This window comes from Chiloscyllium plagiosum, chromosome 11 (assembly GCF_004010195.1).
Source record: "Chiloscyllium plagiosum isolate BGI_BamShark_2017 chromosome 11, ASM401019v2, whole genome shotgun sequence".
NCBI classification, from domain to species: Eukaryota; Metazoa; Chordata; class Chondrichthyes; order Orectolobiformes; family Hemiscylliidae; genus Chiloscyllium; species Chiloscyllium plagiosum.
In genome coordinates this window covers 25,072,161-25,090,920 of record NC_057720.1, presented here as the reverse complement: position 1 = coordinate 25,090,920, position 18,760 = coordinate 25,072,161, and the positions used below count along the sequence as shown (strand labels likewise).

At 44.3% G+C, this 18,760-nt stretch overlaps 1 protein-coding gene across 9 annotated transcripts in view; it reads right to left on the bottom strand.

Annotated features, from left to right (window-relative positions):
- Positions 1–18,760, bottom strand: part of szt2 (SZT2 subunit of KICSTOR complex) — a 257,630-nt gene that overhangs the window by 196,081 nt on the left and 42,789 nt on the right. For 6 of the 9 annotated variants that reach the window (XM_043698914.1, XM_043698920.1, XM_043698917.1 and 3 more), the window contains exons 21-23: positions 7,736–7,852; positions 6,905–7,105; positions 2,391–2,497 (exon numbers count right to left, since the gene is read on the bottom strand). In XM_043698914.1, the coding sequence (XP_043554849.1) occupies positions 2,391–2,497; positions 6,905–7,105; positions 7,736–7,852 (425 nt within the window). The remainder of the gene's footprint in view (positions 1–2,390; positions 2,498–6,904; positions 7,106–7,735; positions 7,853–18,760) is intronic. The other 3 variants (XM_043698915.1, XM_043698921.1, XM_043698916.1) reach the window with 2 other exon arrangements.

Below are 18,760 nucleotides of genomic sequence, written 5' to 3'. Positions count from 1 at the left end.
GCAGGCAGAGCCCCGGAGCTGGGAGCAGAGCGAGTCACAGACCGAACCCCAGAGCAGGGAGCAGAGCGAGTCACAGACCGAACCCCGGAGCAGGGAGCAGAGCGAGTCACAGACCGAACCCCGGAGCGTGGAGCAGAGCAAGTCATGGGCAGAGCCCCGGAGCGGGGAGCAGAGCGTGTCACAGACCGAGCTCCGGAGAGGGGAGCAGAGCGAGTCGTGGGCAGAGCCCCGGAGCGGGGAGCAAAGCGAGTCACAGACCAAGCCCCGGAGCATGGAGCAGAGCAAGTCATGGGCAGAGCCCCGGAGCAGGGAGCAGAGCGAGTCACAGACCGAGCCCCGGAGCGGGGAGCAGAGCGAGTCACAAACCGAGCTCCGGAGAGGGGAGCAGAGCAAGTCGTGGGCAGAGCCCCGGAGCAGGGAGCAGAGCAAGTCGCAGTCCGAGCCCCGGAGCAGGGAGCAGAGCAAGTCACGGGCAGAGCCCCGGAGCAGGGAGCAGAGCGAGTCACGGGCAGAGCCCGGAGCGTGGAGCAGAGCAAGTCACGGGCAGAGCCCCAGAGCGGGGAGCAGAGCAAGTCACGGGCAGAGCCCCGGAGCGGGGAGCAGAAACGAGTCGCAGACCAAGCCCCGAAGCATGGAGCAAAGCAAGTCACGGGCAGAGCCCCGGAGCGGGGAGCAGAGCGAGTCGCAGGCAGAGCGTGTCGCAGACCGAGCCCCGGAGCGGGGAGCAGAGCGAGTCGCAGACCGAGCCCCGGAGCGGGGAGCAAAGCGAGTCACAGGCAGAGCCCTGGAGCGGGGAGCAGAGCGAGTCACAGGCAGAGCGTGTCGTGGGCAGAGCCCCGGAACAGGGAGCAGAGCGAGTTGCAGACCGAGCCCCAGAGCGGGGAGCAGAGCGAGTCGCAGACCGAGCCCTGGAGCGGGGAGCAGAGCGAGTCGCAGAACGAGCCCCAGAGCAGGGAGCAGAGCGAGTCGCAGACCAAGCCCCGGAGCGGGGAGCAAAGCGAGTCACGGGCAGAGCCACGGAGCGGTATCTCTGGTGTACTCCTGGCATGACCTCCTGTATTGGTTTATTGAACCGGGTGTTATTCCTCTGGCTTGATAGTAATTGTGGAGTGTAGAACATGCCAGGATGTGAGGTTGCAGTTGGAGTACAAATCATCTGCAATTGATAGCCCACAGTGCATTGTGGATGCCCAATTTTGAATTGTGAAATTTGCTGAAATCACTCCTCATTTAGCAAAGGGTTAATGCCACATAACACTACTGAAGGCATTCGCAATGTGAAGACAGGACTTCATCTCCACACGATATGTGCAATGGTCACTTGTAATGAAATTGTAATGGACAGATGCATAGGCAGCAGGTAGATTGGTGAGGATGAGACCATATTTTCTCTATTGTTCCCACCCAGTACACTCAGTCTATCAACCATGCCTTTTAGGACTTGACCAGCCCAGTTAGTCGTGGTACTTAATGCTGATTTTTCCCACTCTTTCCATGCCCTTGCCATCCTCAGTCTTTCCCCAAGAGGTATTCAACATGGAGGAGTACTGATTCACCAGACCATGGGAGAGCAGTATGTGGTGACAACAGAAGGTTTTCTTGGTTTTCCATATTTAACCTGATGTTATGAGGTTTCACTTCTCAGTCAAAATTGAGGACTTGCAGGACAACTCCTTCCCAACTTTATACCACTGTGCTGCCATCTCTTGTGAGTCCACACTGCTGGTAGAGTAGGACACATCTAAGGTGATGATATTTTCTGGGATGTTGTCTGTAAGGCATGATTCCGTGAATATGACTATGTTAGGCTGTTGCTTGACTAGACTGAGTGATATTCTTGCACAAGCCCCCAGATATTAGGAAGGACACCTGCGCAGGGCCAACAGGGCCGTGATTCACCATTAGTCGATGTCAGGTGGCCCTCTAGTTTCATTCCTTTTTCCCTTTTGTGGGGTCGATGCTCTCAGTCAGGGGACAGTTAAGAGGCAACCACATTACTATGGGTCTTACACAGTAAGGATACTTTACATGTTATCTTACAATGCAAGGATAGCAGTTTCTTTCTCTAAAGGACATTAGTGATCAGATGGATTTTTACGACAATCATTGGACTCTTAATTCCAGAATTTTAATTCAGTCAAATTCAAATGCGATGGTGGGATTCCAATCCAGGGCCTTAAAACATTACCTGGGTCCCTGCTTTACCAGTCCAGCAACAATACCACTAGTTCATTGTCTCTCTAGTTTAATTTATTTAGTGCATTGATCTATATTTTTATGACAATTGGATTTTTGAAGCAGTATCAAACTTGGGTAGGTGAGACCAACTACCTGTACATGAATTGAATTCAAATGTGTTAACAGCTCTGCAAGGCCCTAAACTTGCCTACCTGTAAGGTGCTGGTTGAACCCAGGACCTCTTTGTTACTTCCAAGGGTATGCAATGACATCATGGTATCTTGTCTGTCCAACATTTTGGTCACTTTCAGTGGTTCGTCTGCAGAACAAAAATATAGCACATTAACTTCTTACTTGTGCGTGATTATAAGACTTTTATGAAAGCAATTTAATGTCACAAAAAACAGACTCGTACGGACAGAAATTTACACAACTGCTTTTCGTGGATAAGGACATTAACACAGACAAGACACCTTTTCCTAAAACTAGCTTTCAGTTCAGACATCCATCCTGGGTAATCCAAGATGGAGAATGGGAAGAATTTCTGGCTGTAACAAGGTGCTCCTTTTTTGAGGTATTTTAGGTGTTAGAGGGGACTTCCTCAAATTCCAGGTGCAGCAAATCCTGTTTTATATGCTGTTGCATTTTCTTCCTCCAACATTCCAGAACAAAATCAAAACAACAGCACTTTTAAAAGGGAGAGGAACAAACAAATGGAGCACATGGTCAGGCAGTGCACGAGAAAGAGAGAGACAGAGAAAGAAATGCACGCTGCTAACTGACAGCAGTGAACCTGCGCAGTTACTGCCTTTGCTGTTTGAATTCATGTATCGCTGGACATCGGAGTGCATCTGGGAAAATTAACAAACAGTGAAATTCACAACTGATCTTGGAGGAACCTGTTTGGGAGAGGTCACAGCACAGAAACAGATAAGGGAATAGTTTTAAGTGTGGCCTTACAGTAAGTCTGTAGTAGTGAGCAGAGTGGGTTCTTTCTTGATTATATGTTTTATTGAAATATGTCTCTTGATTAAACTTAAAAATATAAGCCATAAGTATTAAGTTAGCCTGGAGCAGTGTTTTGTAGAGGAATCAGACAGTGCTATTTTCTGGGTCTATAGATTGGAAGAAGCAAAAATGGCCCTTAGTAGAGTGATATGCTCTTGTTGGATGTGGAAGTATAGGGAGACTTTACCCGTTACTGAGAATTATATCTGCAATAAATGCTGTTGGTTGCAAATCCTATCAGATCGAATGGAGAGACAGTTAGAGGCAATGAGGAATTTACAAGAGCAAGGCGATGTGATGGATGGCAGTTATAGAAAGGGAGAAAACTTGAAGATACAGTCACATAGATGGGTTAACTCCAGGAAAGGTAAGAGATGTAGGCAGGTAGTGCAGAAGTCTTCTGTGGCTATCCTTATTTCAAACAAGTATGCTGATTTGGAAAACGTGGAGGGTGATGGATTCTCAGGGGAATGTTGCACGAACAGCCAAGTTTCTGATATTGAAACTGGCTATAATGTAATGAGGGGTACGTCGGGTTCCAAGAGATCAATTGTGCTGGGGACTCTCTAGTCCGAGGCACAGATAGATGTTTCTGCGGCCAGCAGCAAAAAATCAGAATGGTGTATTACCTCTCTGGTCCCAGGATCAAGGATGTCTCAGAGGGTACAGAATGTTCTCAAGGGGGAGGTCATTGTATACAATGAAACCAATGACATAGGAAGGGAAAAGGTTGAGATTCTGAAGGGAGATTACAGAGAGTTAGGCAGGAATTTAAAAAGGAGACCCTCGAGATTACTCCCGGTGCTACGAGCTAGTGAGGGCAGGAATAGGAGGATAGAGCAGAGGAATGAATGGCTGAGGAGCTGGTGTATGGGGGAAGGATTCACATTTTTGGATCATTGGAATCTCTTTTAGGGTAGAACAAGATCCGTGCAAGAAGGACAGATTGCATCTGAATTGGAAGGGGACTAATATACTGGCAGGGAGACTTGCTAGAGCTTCTCAGGAGGATTTAAACTATTAAGGTAGGGGGTGCGGTGAACACAGAGAGATAGTGAGGAAAGAGATCACTCTGAAACTGGTACAGTTGAGAAAATAAGTGAGTCAAACAGGGCAGGCAAGGACAAAGCAGAGAACAAGGTAGGATTGATAAATTAAACTGCATTTATTGCAATGCAAGAGGCCTAATAAGGAAGGTGGAGGAACTCAGGGCATGGTCAGGAACATGGGACTGAGATATCATAGCAATTACAGTGACGTGGCTCAGGGATGGACAGGACTGGCAGCTTAATGTTCCAGGACACAAATGCTACAGGAAGGACAGAAAGGGAGGCAAGAGAGGAGGGCGAGTGGTGTTTTTGATGAGGGGAAATATATCCAGGGAAGTTATTTGGGTTGAACTGTGAAATAACAAAGGGATGACCATCTTATTGGGATTGTATTATAGACCCCGTAATAGTCAGTGGGAAATTATGAAACAAATTTGTAAGGAGACCTCAGTTGTCTGTTAGAATAATAGGGTGGTTAGGGTAGGGATTTTAACTTGCCAAACATAGACTGGGACTGCCATAGCTGGAAAATGGGAAGCCTTCAGAAATGAGATAACGAGAGTCCAGAGACAGAATGTTCCTGTTAGGGTGAGAGGAAAGGCTAGTAGGCGTAGGGAATGTTCGATGACTAAAGAAATTGAGATTTTGGTTAAGAAAAATAAGGAAACATATGTCAGGTATAGATAAGATAGATCGAATGAAACCTTAGAAGAGTATAAAGGCAGTAGGTGTACATATAAGAGGGAAATTTGGAGGGCAAAAAGGGCAAATAGAGTTAAGGAGAACCCAAAGGGATTTTACAAATACATTAAGGGCAAAAGGGCAACTAGGGAGAGAATAGGGGCACTCAAAGATCAGCAAGGCGACCTTTCTGAGGAAACGCAGGAGATGGGGCAGATACTAAATGAGTATTTTGCATCAGTATTTACTGTGGAAAAGGACATGGAATGCAGAGAAATAGATGGTGACATCTTGAAAAATGCCTATAATACAGAGGAGGAAGTGCTGGATGTCTTGAAACGCATAAAAGTGGATAAATCCCCAGGACCTGATCAGGTGTACCCTAGAACTCTACGGGAAGCTAGGAAAGTGATGGCTGGGCCCCTTGCTGAGATATTTGTATTATCGATTGTCACAAGTGAGGTGCCGGAAGGCTGGAGGTTGGCTAACATGGTACCATTTTTAAGGTTGGTAATGACAAGCCAGGGATCTATAGACCAGTCAGCCTGACATCGGTGGTGGGCAAGTTGTTGGAGGGAATCTTGAGGGACAGGATGTACATGTATTGGAAAGGCAAGGATTGATTAGGGATAGTCAACATGGCTTTGTGCGTGGGAAATAATGTCTCTCAAACTTAATTGAATTTTTTTGAAGAAGTAACAAAGAGGACTGATGAGGGTAGACTGGTCGTTGTGATCTATATCGACTTCAGTAAGGCATTCGACAAGGTTCCCCATGGGAGGCTGGTTAGCATGGTTAGATCCCATGGTATACAGGGAGAACTAGCCATTTGGATACAGAAATGGCTCAAAGGTAGAAAACAGAGGGTGGTGGTGGAGGGCTGTTTTTCAGACTGGAGACCTGTGAGTAGTGGAGTGCCATAAGGATTGGTGCTGGCCCTCTACTTTTTGTCATTTACATAAATGATTTGGATGTGAGCATAAGAGGTATAGTTAGTAAATTTGCAGATGACACCAAAATTGGAGGTGTAGTGGATAGCGAAGAAGATTACCTCAGATTACAATGGGATCTTGATCAGATGGGCCAAGGGACTGAGAAGTGGCAGATGGAAAGAGCAGGACTTATACACTTAATGGTCAGGTCCACGGGAATGTTGCTGAACAAAGAGACCTTGGAGCGCAGGCTCATAGCTCCTTGAAAGTAGAGTCACAGGTAGATAGGATAGTGAAGAAGGCGTTAGGTATGCTTTCCTTTATTGGTCAGAGTATTGAGTACAGGGGTTGGGAGGTCATGTTGTGGCCGTACAGGACATTGGTTAGGCCACTTTTGGAATATTGCATGCAATTCTGATCTGCTTCCATTCGGAAAGATGTTGTGAAATTTGAAAGGGTTCAGAAAAGATTTACAAGGATGTTGCCAGGTTGGAGGATTTGAGCTATAAGGACAAGTTGAATAGGCAAGGACTGTTTTCCCTGGAGCGTCAGAGGCTGAGTGGTGACCTTATAGAGGTTTATAAAATCATGAGTGGCATGGATAGGATAAATAGACAATGTCGTTTCCCTGGGGTGGGGGAGTCCAGAACTAGAGGGCAAAGGTTTGAGACCCAAGGGGCAACTTTTTTTACGCAGAGAGTGCTGCGTGAATGAGCTGCCAGAGGAAATGGTGGAGGCAAGTACAATTGCAACATTTAAAAGGCGTCTGGATGGGTATATGAATAGGAAGGTTTTGGGGAGATGTGGGCCATGTGCTGGCAGGTGGGACTAGATTGGGTTGGGATATTTGGTTGGCATGCGAGTTGGACCAAAGGGTCTGTTTCCGTGCTGTACATCTTGATGACTCCAAGACGAGACTGTGTTCAACCACTCTCAGAAATGTCTTCAATCTTCACTAGTTTATAAAAATAAACTGCATGCTAAAATTGTGCTGTACTGACTTATTAAGATAGAGATTGAGATAGACAAAGCATAGCAAAATTTAGACTATTTTACCTTTAGCTTGTGGTAGCGAGAAAGGCATCGGATGACCATTCCGATCCCGTTGTACGATTTGTTGCATAAATGTCATGTGGTCAGAGTCAGCTAATGGCAATTCCCGATCACTGAGATCCTGTTGCAAATAGCTATGGAAAAGATTTAACAGGATCTCATTGGGTAAAGAGGTAGTCTCCTTTGTACTCTCATCATTCTCTGCTGAAGGAAGGGAAACAACACAGAATAAGGTGTAAATATTAACAAAACTCCTGTCTTAAAATACTTTTTGGGAAGAAGTGGAATAATTTTTACAGCCGTATCAGACTTGGACACAGGTAGTCATATTGGTAACAAGCTCCTGTGAGGAATGCACTATCAATTGTTCAGAAAATTCAATTATTCGTTCCCATTCCATATTACCATTTTATAAACTCAACCAATTTGGAAAACATACTTATTTCATCACTACTTATTCAACTGCATTTCTGCTTATAAGTTAAAGAGGAGATAACTTTTTCCAACAATACTATTCATGGACATGGAAAAGAACAAGAGATACATTGAAAGGTACTTCAATTAGAAGTCTTTCCCTATCCAATCATCACCATCCTGTTTCACACCATACGGGGAAACAAACACCCAGCTTAGTAGTTACACACTCACTCTCCTCCTGAAGCAGGTCTGGGTTGTTCAGAGTTCTCCTTTCTATAGCAGCAGGCAAGTGATGAATACATGTGTTATGCCTGTATTTGGGTACAATTGCACGTTATAGTGATACTGTGTGTGCACCATCATAGCACAGAGGTAGTTTTGGCTTGCGTCATTTAGGGACTGACGGCGGAATCTTACCTTTAGTGAACATGTGGAAAAACAGTTCTATTTGTTGACACTTTGATAAAAGTTTCATCAAATCGAACTGGAATGGAACAGCTCGGATAAAATCATTCTCTGCTTCATAATCACCTGCTTGGAAGAGAAAAAAGAGTAATCAATTTAGGTGTAATGGGGAATAAAAAGAAGCAGGATACAGATAGCAAGCTGAGACTATTTGAAGAATCCCTTTCATTTACAATAGACAGGTTTACAATTGGGAAAAAAAGACAAGAAAATTAACTTTGTTATGTGAACATCCTTTATCGATACTTACATAAGAACCAGGAGTAGGCAATTCAGCTTAAAAGCCTGCTCTGCCATTGATATGATCATGGCTGATCTCATCTCAGCCTCAATCCACTTTCCTGCCTACTCGCCATAAACCTTCAACCCATTACTAATTAAAAAGCTGTCTGTCCTTGTGTTCAAGAAGGTGATAGTGAGCTGCCTTCTAGAACCACTACAATGTATTTGGTGCAGATACACTCTCAGTACTGTTTGGGGAGGAGTCCCAGGATTTCAAACCAGCAAAGGTATGGTGATATAGGAACATAGAAGCAGGAGTCGTTCATTCAGCCGCCCAAATCTGTTCCAATATTCAATGAGATCATGGCTGATCTGCAGCTAACTCCATATGGGCCTCTGGCTCATATCTATTAATACCTTTGCTAAACAAAAACCTATCTATCTCAGATTTAAAACCAACACTGATCCTGCATCCACTGCCGCTTGTGAAAGAGTGTCCCAAACCTCTACCACCCTTTGTATATTTCCAAGTAAGGACGGCAAGTGGCTTGGAGGGGAACTTGAAGGTGGTAAGGTATATCTGCTGCTCTCGTTCTCGAGATAGTAGTGTTCATGAGTTTGGAAGATGCTGTATAACAACTATGTGATAATTTCTGCAGTGCATCTTGCAGATGGAGTGGTACTATGCCACAGTGATGGAAGGAGTGGATTACTCTTGTTGTGATGCCGATCAATCAAGCAGGATACATTGTCCTGGACGTTGTCAAGCTTCTTAAAATGAGGGGTCATAGTTTTAAGTTGTTTGGCGGAAAGTATAGAATGGATATCAGAGGCAGGTTCTTTACGCAGAGAATTGTGGGAGCATGGAATGCGTTGCCAGCAGCAGTTGTGGAAGTGAGGTCATTGGGGATATTTAAGAGATTGCTGGACATGCATATGGTCACAGAAATTTGAGGAATTGTACATTAGGTTTACCTTACATGAGGATCAATGGTCGGCACAACATCGTGGGCTGAAGGGCCTGTTCTGTGCTGTACTGTTCTATGTTTTTGGATACTGTTAATCTTTCACTAATCTAGACAAGCAGCCATAAAACAAGGATACATCAACAAATTCTCAAAAATGTTGAAAAAAAAGCTAAGATAGTATTTTATTCTGGAGTATCAGGCAAGGCATACAGACAACTGGCCCAATCAATGGCATTGTGGATAATGCACTGCTTTTTGTTGCACAAAGTCAAGAGCTTTGATCTGGCTCAGCAGACCTCGATCAGTCCGAGATTGGGGAATTGCAGACAATGCTCCCCAGCTGATTCTCCACTCACTTCAGGGAGTGAGAGAAGAAATTTATACTAGATACAGGCAGCATGAAAGAACACACAGCAAACAGTTTCAAAGTTTATTCAATAATATTGCTTATTAGCTGAAATATTCAAAGGAGGGATCCAAGATGAAAATTAGGAACTTAGAAGCAAGGATGAGAGATAGGCAGTAAGTTTATGGAGAAAAGGTTAAAAGGGAGATAATTGAAATTAATTTTATGAACAAAGTCCTGAATTAATCTAGACACTTTTTTCAAAAAGAAACTAGGCAGAACCTAAACAATTCAATAACATGGAAGACTATTTGCCTCCACAGATTACTGGAAATAAAAGCTAGGCTCAAACTGATGGCATCTGTCAATGGTCACAACTGCCTGCAAGAATCCTACAAGAAATATGTCTGAGCAGACTTTAATCAGATTCCAGCAATCACAGCCCTCACACAACTCTTTGAATTTTGATGTGGTCAAGAGAATCAGCCCACATGGATTTGTTATGAATATTGCACAAGCATGGTGTGTAATGTTAATGTCAATGAGCTATTAGTTGAGAACCCCAGGCTAATAATCTGGGAATAAGAGTTGAAATCCTAACATGGCAGATATTGAAGTGTGAATTCAATAAAAATCGGAAGTAAAAGCTGGATTGTCATAAAAAGATATCTGGTTCACTAAAAGTCTAAGGGAAGCAAATATGCCATTTCACCTCATCTGGCCTACATGCGACTCCAGACACCATGCATTGCAAGTGGCTCAACGTCCTCTGAAATAGCCTAACAGATCACTCAATTGCATCAAACGGCTGCAAAGTCCAAATACAGCAAAGAAACCAGATGAAGTGTTTAGTCTCAACTACCAAGCTCCAGAAACGACAACAGCAAATATTGCCCTGACAACAATTTTTCTCTAAGCTGCACATCCGCTCGGACACATATGTGCACACGTTGACATCCAGTTCCAGATAATGTTGCCACGCAAACATTAGAGGAAATACATATAAAACCTGTGAAGTTTGCCTCACCCACATCTGGGGCTTATGTTAAATTGGAAGAGCTGATCCACAGATTCCTGATGAAGGGCTTATGCTCGAAATGTTGATTCGCCCACTCCCAGGATGCTGCATGACCTGTTGTGCTTTTCCAGCACCACACTCTCGACTCTGATCTCCAGCATCTGCAGTCCTCACAATCTCCCACAAATTAGACAAGCAACAGCCTGACTTTGGCATTATAACTTCCAGACAATGTGCCAGTCATCACCATCACCATTGCTGGTTATGTCCTATCCGACTCGCAGAACTCATTCACCAGAGGTGGCAACACAATGATATATATTCTCGGGGAGGAGTTGCCCTTAGAATCCTCAACACGGGCTCTGGACCCCTCCAAAATGCATTAACTCTTGACTTTCTCCTGGATAAAAATCTGTCTGTCTTAGACTTGAATACATTGATATAGCCCTGAATCAGCCGGAAAAAAACTCTAAGCTAGTTGAAGACATTTCTAGTGTAAGGAAGACAACAGCGGTTATTTGAGGTCAATCATCTCAGCCACAGGACATCATTGAAAAATATTTAAAAGTCTTAGGTTCAACCATCTTCAACACCTTCCTCAATGACCTTCCCTCCATCATAAGGTCCAAGATGGGGATATTCGCTGATGATTGTGATGTTCAGCACCATTTTCCACCCCTCAGATACTGAAGCAATGTGTCCGTATGCAGCAAAATTTGAACTGGCTTGTGGCTAGAAATATTCAGACTGCATATGTAAAAGGCAATGAACACCACCAACAAAACAAAAAATCAAACCATTGCCCCTTGATGTTCAATGGAAATACCATTATTAAATCTTCTACCATCAACATCTTGGGGGTTGCCATTGAGCTGAAACTGAACTGAACCCTGTTATGTAAATACTATGGCTACAAAAACAGTGTCAGAGGTTGAGAATTCTGCAGCAAGTACTCATCTCCTGCCTCCTTGTTTTCTGTCCATGATATAAAGTACAAGTCAAGAGTGCACTGGAATATTTTCACTAGCAGCTCCAACAACACTCAAGAAGTTTGACACCATCAAGACAAAGCGGCCCAGTTAATTGGAACCCAACATTGTGTGTAAATCACCACAAACTATCTTTAATTCTGATTTGGAGATTCCGCTGTTGGACTGGGGTGGACAAAGTTAAAAATCACAACACCAGGTTATAGTCCAACTTGTTTAATTCAAAGCACTAGCTTTCGGAGGGCTGCTCCGCAAGTGTTGTGTGACTTTTAACTTTGTACCTTTAATTCGACTACTTATTAAGAACTAACACAGACAATCAAGTACTGAAACACTGACTTAAACTTTACTGCAGGCCCCAAGTAAGCAAGAGACCCCAAGTAAGCAAGTTAAGGCTCAAAACTCAACTTGGCTTTTACCCGATTAATGGTGGAATTTAGCTCAGATTCCAAACACCAGTCGCTGGAAATGTCCAGAGTTTGATCCTTATGCAGTGTGTTGTTCTTCAAAGTTCTCCTGCTATATTGTTCTATTAGAATCTTATACAATTTTCTCTCTTTCAAGTTTGTGGTGTGACATTATTGATGATCCGTTAGATTCTTTCATCCCCAACACTGATTACACTTTTGGAGACCTCAAGTCTGCAGCTTGCCTTCTTATTAGATGTAGCTTCCTGGTGCTTGTTACAATCGGTGTTAACTGTCTGTTTGAAACACAACTTTTCTTGCAATTAACTCTTTTACCTCAGGTCATTCCTTCTAAGGCAGTCTTAATTGCCCAATTGTCGCAAGGCAGTAGGTTATCAAGCAATGTTAACTCCTCTCTCCCAGGAAACAGATTGTTTATGTTGCTTGGGGAGACCGAGTCAAAGAATGGCTGTGTAGCATGTTGCTTTTAGTACTTTTAGAGCAGTTTCTCCTTGTCTCTTTCATCTTCGGAAACAATTTATTCCAGAAAGAGTTATTGCTGATTCTTTCAATCCATAAGTTTACATTGTGACACTAACACATACAACTTTCATTCCCTTCAGCATCCAGGAACAGTGGTAGTCTGTACCTTCTACAAGATGCAACGCAGAAACTCACCAAGGTTCCTTCAACTGCACCTTCCAAACCTGCAAACTCTATCATCTAATAGAACAATCTTAGTGGATACATGGGAACATACAACCACCACAAGGTTCCTTTCAAGCCACACACCATCGGACTTGGAAGTATATCACAGTTCTTTCAGGGTTGTTAGATAAAAGTCCTGAAATATTTTTCGTAATAGATATTCTTGCATCTCAGGGACTGCAGTGACTCAAGAAGGCAGATCAAGAGGAATTAGGAATCGGCAAAAATTGCCAGCCTTGCCAGCAATGCCTACATCCCATGACTCATAAAATTAACTCTGGTTTCAATCCCCACCACCGCAGTAGCTGATTGAATTTAAACTCAAACTATAAATATAGAACATAAAACTATTCCCAGTGATGGTGACCATGAAACTATTATCGATTGTCTTAAAAATACATCTGATTCACCTTGCATTCTTTAGGGAAGGAAATGTGCCATTGTTACCACATCTGGCCTACATGCATCTCCAGACTAGCAGCAATGAAATCAACTGATCTCTGAAATAACCTAGCAAGTCACTTAGTCCGAGACCTGTAAGGGATAGGCATCAATGGCTGGCCTTGTCATTGATACCCACGTCCCATGAAAGTGCAAAAAAACCGAGCAACAATATTCAAATATAAAACTATAGCATAATACTGACAACCAGACTTAATGATGGTTGCGTGGGAATTCCTATGCACTACAATTCTAAATTCTTAGGTCAATCCTTTGTGGATTATTTTCAGAATACAACTGCTAGTTCCCATACATTTTTCTTATTTCTACTATATGACAATTTATAATACTGTTCTAAATAATTACATAAACATTAAAATATAACACAATTCAAAGAAAACTTAATTGACTTAGCTCTCACGAATAACTGCAATTTTCCTTAATTAACACTTTTTCTCCATAAAACTGCCTTACTTGGTTATATACTTGAATTTTCAGAAGGTTTGATAATTACCACATATTGGGTTATTTAATAAGAAACCCTGGTGTTGGAGGTAATACATTAACATGGATAAAGGATCGGCTAACTAACAGAAGACAGACAGTTGGGATAAGGGGGGGCATTTTCAGAATGGCAACTATAACTGGAGGAGTACCATTGGGAGCAGTACTGGGGCTATAATTATTTACAATATTAATGACTTAAACAGAAAAGTGAGTAGACTGCAGTCAAGTCTGTGGATATCACAAACACTGGCGGGATTACCAAGTGGTGAAGATGACACAAAGAGACTGCAGAGGGATACAGACAGGTTAATTTAGCGGCAAAAACTTGGCAGATGGAGTTTGGCAAGAATAAAAAAGCTGACTTGTTTTTTAAAATGGAAAAAAAAATGCAGAAAGCTACACAACAGAGATTTGGAAGTCCTCATCCATGAATCACAAAAACAATTAGCATCCAAGTTCAGCAGATAATAAGGAAAGTAAATAGAATATCAGCCTTTATTTCAAAAGGAAGAGAATATAAAAGTAGGGATATTTTGCTAAAATTTTATGAGACATTATTCAGATCACAGCTGGAGTACTGTGAACAGTAGTTTATAAAAGATATACTTACATTGGAAGCAGGCTAGAGAAGATTCATGAGGCTGATATCAGAAATGGATGGTTGAGTAGTTTGGGCCTGTCTTCATTGAGATTTAGAAGAATGAAAAGCAACCCATTTTAAAAGATACAAGATCCTTTGGGAACTCGACAGGGTAGATGTGGAAAGGTTATTTCCCTTTGTGGGAGAGTCCAGGACCACAGTACATAATCTCAGAACAAGATGGTGCACATTTGAGAGAGAAATGAGGATGAATAACTTCTCTCTAGAGGATGGTGAATCTGTGAAATTATTTTTATCGCAGTGGGTTGTTGAGGCTGGGTTGCTGTGTATATTCTTGGCTAAGTTAGACAGATTTTTAATAGTAAGGTAATCAAGGGTTATGGGGAAAAGGTAGGAAAATGGAGTTGAGAATTATCAGTTGAGCCATGATCTCATTAAAGGGTGAAGTAGAGACAATGGACTGAATGGCCTACTGTTGCTACTATGTCTATAGTCTTACTTTCTCCAGTTCCATTCCTGTTCCATAAAATTGCTACTCTGCAATGGGTAGATTAGATTAGATTCCCTACAGTGTGGATACAGGCCATTTGGCCCAACAAGTCCACACTAACTCTCAGAAGAGTAACCTACCAGTGCCATTTCTCTCTGACTAATGCACCAAACAATTTAGGATGGCCAATCCACCTGACCTGCGTATCTTTGGATTGTGGGAGGAAACCGAACACCCAGAGGAAACCCACACAGACAGTCACCCGAGGCTGGAATCGAACCCAGGTCCGTGGCGCTGAGAGGCTGCTGTGCTAACCACTAAGCCATCATGCTACCTGTACTTATATATTTGTATTTAAATTAGGTGCCATTCCATACCAGCAAATGACCAGCTAGTACAGAAACACAATCAAAAAGGAAGATGCATACTCAGTCATCTTCCTCTGTTGCTTTTCATACTCATCACTGGAATCTGTAATAAAGTCTCTATTTAACTATCCCCCAAAAATAACTACTGCGACAGCTTAGTAAGTCAGAGATACTTTAAAATCAACATAAATATCTTTACTAAAAAAAGTAAAGGCTACTGTTCAAAACTACAATCAGATGAGTCACATCAATAATAGTATATCATTAACAGACATCAGCACAGTATCATTAACCCTTTTCTCACGATAGATTACACTCTTTCCAGTTCATTGTTGGCCAGAGATTTTGAAACTACAGCTGACCCTGGGCTGCTGATAACAACTACTGGGAAAATACTTTGTTCACCAACAACACTCATTTACAGTTACAAAAGAAACTGAAAATACAATGCTACTTGTGTTGGAGAAAAATATTTTATTGACTACTAATTCAGAAACAAAGCAAATGTTCAAATTCCAAAGTACATGTGAGAATTTGAATTCAATTCTAAAGATCTGGAATTAAGAGAATACTGATGACCATGAAACCATTGCTGATGGTTGGAAAAACCCACCTGACTCACTAATGTCCTTCAGGGAAGGAAACCTGCCATCCTCACCTGGTCTGGCCAATATATGATTCCAGACCCACAGCCCTTTGAAATGGCCTCAAGTTCCCAGTTCGAAGATGGTGGCAGAGCACCAGGGCTGCATGCAGGCTCATTCCCGGGGTTCATGAGCTTCCAAGTGTTTTCTTTCATTTTTACTTTTTACGTCTGCTCTTTTTCTTTTGTTTGTGCTTTCTTTAGCGAGTTAGTCAGTTGTATCGGCATGGGTCATGTGCAGAGTGGCAACAGCCACCCGACGGTCGGAGACGGTGCATATGGCACATCTGTGCAATTGGAGATTGTGGTAACGGTTGCAAGGATGTCCTTGTTTGGGGCCGGCAGTAACAGCAGCAAAACTCCTACAGTAACCGGAGAAGATGCAGCCTGGCAGCGGAGCCACGGACTCCTGGTTGCAGTAGGCCCACAGCAGGGACTCTTGGCATTGGCAAGGCGGTGGCTGCACCGGCATAGCATGGCCTGGAGAATCCTGGCATCCTCGAGGTAGCAGCGGAGCTAGAGACTCCTGGTGATAGAGCAAGTATGGGCTCTGCCTGGGACTTGGCAACAGAGAGGTAGACACCGCAGCAAAGAGATGGAGCCTGAAGAGTAGTGATTCCTACGTTGGTGGGTAAAGCACAGGCAGCAACAAGCTGGAGGAGGAGGGATGGTTGCTCAGGTGTCAGGCAGGGGCTCAGGACTCAGGCAATAGAAGGAAGTTAGATGGTGAGGGAACCAACAAGGAAAACCATACTTGACCTCATGCCGACCAATCTGCTGGTTGCAGATGCATCTGTCCATAACAATATCGTTAAGAGTGACCACCACAAAGTCCTTGAGGAGACAAAGTCCCATCTTCACATTGAGAATACTCTCCATAGTGTTGTGTGACACTATCATTATGCTAAATGGGACAGACTTTGAACAGATCTAGCAATTCTAAACAGGGCATCCATGAGGAATTATGGGCCACCAACAGCAGCAGAATTGTACTCCAATACAATATAGCCTGGAATATCCTCCTCTCAACCATTATCATCAAGCTGGGGATCAACATTGGGTTCAATGGAGAGGGTAGTTCAGCTGCCACCTAAAAATGAGGTGAAGTTGCCAAACAGGACTGCATACATGCTATATTGCATAAGCTGCAAGAGATAGTCTGAGCTTCGCGAAATCATCACCATTGGATCAAATCGAAGCTCTGCAGTCCTATCATATCCAGTCGTGAATGTTGGTGAATAATGAAACAACTCACTGGAGGTGGAGGCTCCACAAATATCTCCATCCTCAATGAAGGAAGAACTCAGTACATCAGTGCAAAAGAAAAGGCTGAATCATTCACAACAATCTTCAGACAGACGTACTGAGTGGATGATCCACCTCATTCTCCTCCAGCAGTCCCCCAAGTTACAGATAGGAGTCTTCAGCCAATTCAATTCCCTCCACATGATATCAAAAAAATGGTTGGGGGTACTGGATATTGCAAAGGCTATGGGCCTTGATAATATTCCAGCAATAGTACCAAAGACTAGTGCGCTAGAACTTGCCCCTCCCCTAGCCAAGCACTTCTATTATAGTTACAACACTGGCTTCTATCCAACAATGTGGAAATTTGCCCAGCTATGTTCTGCTGGGCGCACTGATCTTTACACCACTGAAGCTAGACGCCAACTCACGGACACCTCTCCTACTGCCCCCTTGACCATGACCCTACCTCCCACCACCAAACCATCATCTCCCAGACCATCCATAACCTCACCACCTCAGGAGATCTCCCATTCACCGCCTTCAACCTGATAGTCCCACAACCCCACACCGCCCGTTTCTACCTCCTGGCCAAAATCCACAAACCTGACTGCCCCGGCCAACCCACTGTCTCAGCCTGCTTCTGCCCCACCGGACTCATCTCTGCATACCTCGACACTGTCCTGTCCCCCTTAGTCCAAGAACTCCCCACCTACGTTCGGGACACCACCCACGCCCTCCACTTCCTCCATGATTTTCGCTTCTCCGGCCCCCAAAGCCTTATCTTCACGATCCAATCCTTATACACTTCCATCCCCTATCACGAAGGCCTCTAAGCCCTCCGCTTCTTCCTCTCCCGCCGACGCAACCAGTACCTTCCACTGACACCCTCCTTCGACTGACTGAACTGTTCCTCACTCTTAACAACTTCTCCTTCCAATCCTCCCACTTCCTTCAAACCATTGGCCCCAGCTATGCCCGCCTCTTCGTCGGATATGTGGAAAAGTCCATCTTCCGCAGCTACACTGGCACCACCCCCCACGTTTTCCTCCGCTACATTGATGATTGTATTGGCGCTACCTCATGCTCTCACGAGGACGGTGAACAGTTCATCCACTTTACTAACACCTTCCACCCCGACCTCACATTTACCTGGACCATCTCAGACTCCTCCCTCCCCTTCCTAGACCTCTCCATTTCTATCTCAGGCGACCGACTCAACACGGACATTTACTACAAACCGACCAACTCCCACGGCTACCTAGATTACACCTCCTCCCAACCTGCCCCCTGTAAAAACGCCATCCCGTATTCCCAATTCCTTCACCTCCGCCGCATCTGCTCCCAGGAGGACCAATTCCACTACCAAACAACCCAAATGGCCTCCTTCTTCAAAGACCGCAATTTCCCCTCCGACGTGGTCGACGATTCTCTCCACCGCATCTCTTCCACTTCCCGCACCTCCGCCCTTGAACCCCGCCCCTCCAATCGCCACTAGGACAGAACCCCACTGGTCCTCACCTTCCACCCTACCAACCTCCGGATACATCATATCATTCTCCATCATTTATGCCACCTCCAAACAGACCCCACCACCAGGGATATATTTCCCTCCCCACCCAATCAGCGTTCTGGAGAGACCACTCACTCCACGACTCCCTCGTCAGGTCTACACTCCCGGCACCTTTCCCTGCAACTGCAAGAAGTGCAAAACTTGCGCCCACACCTCCCCCCTCACCTCCCTCCAAGGCCCCAAGGGATCCTTCCATATCCATCGCAAATTCACCTGCACCTCCACACACATCATTTACTGTATCCGTTGCACCTGATGTGGTCTCCTCTACAGGCCGCCGACTTGCGGAACGATTCAGGAAACACCTCTGGGACACCCACACCAACCAACCCAACCGCCCCGTGGCTGAACACTTTAACTCCCCCTCCCACTCTGCCAAGGACATGCAGGTCCTTGGCCTCCTCCATCGCCAGACCCTGACCACACGACGCCTGGAGGAAGAGCGCCTCAT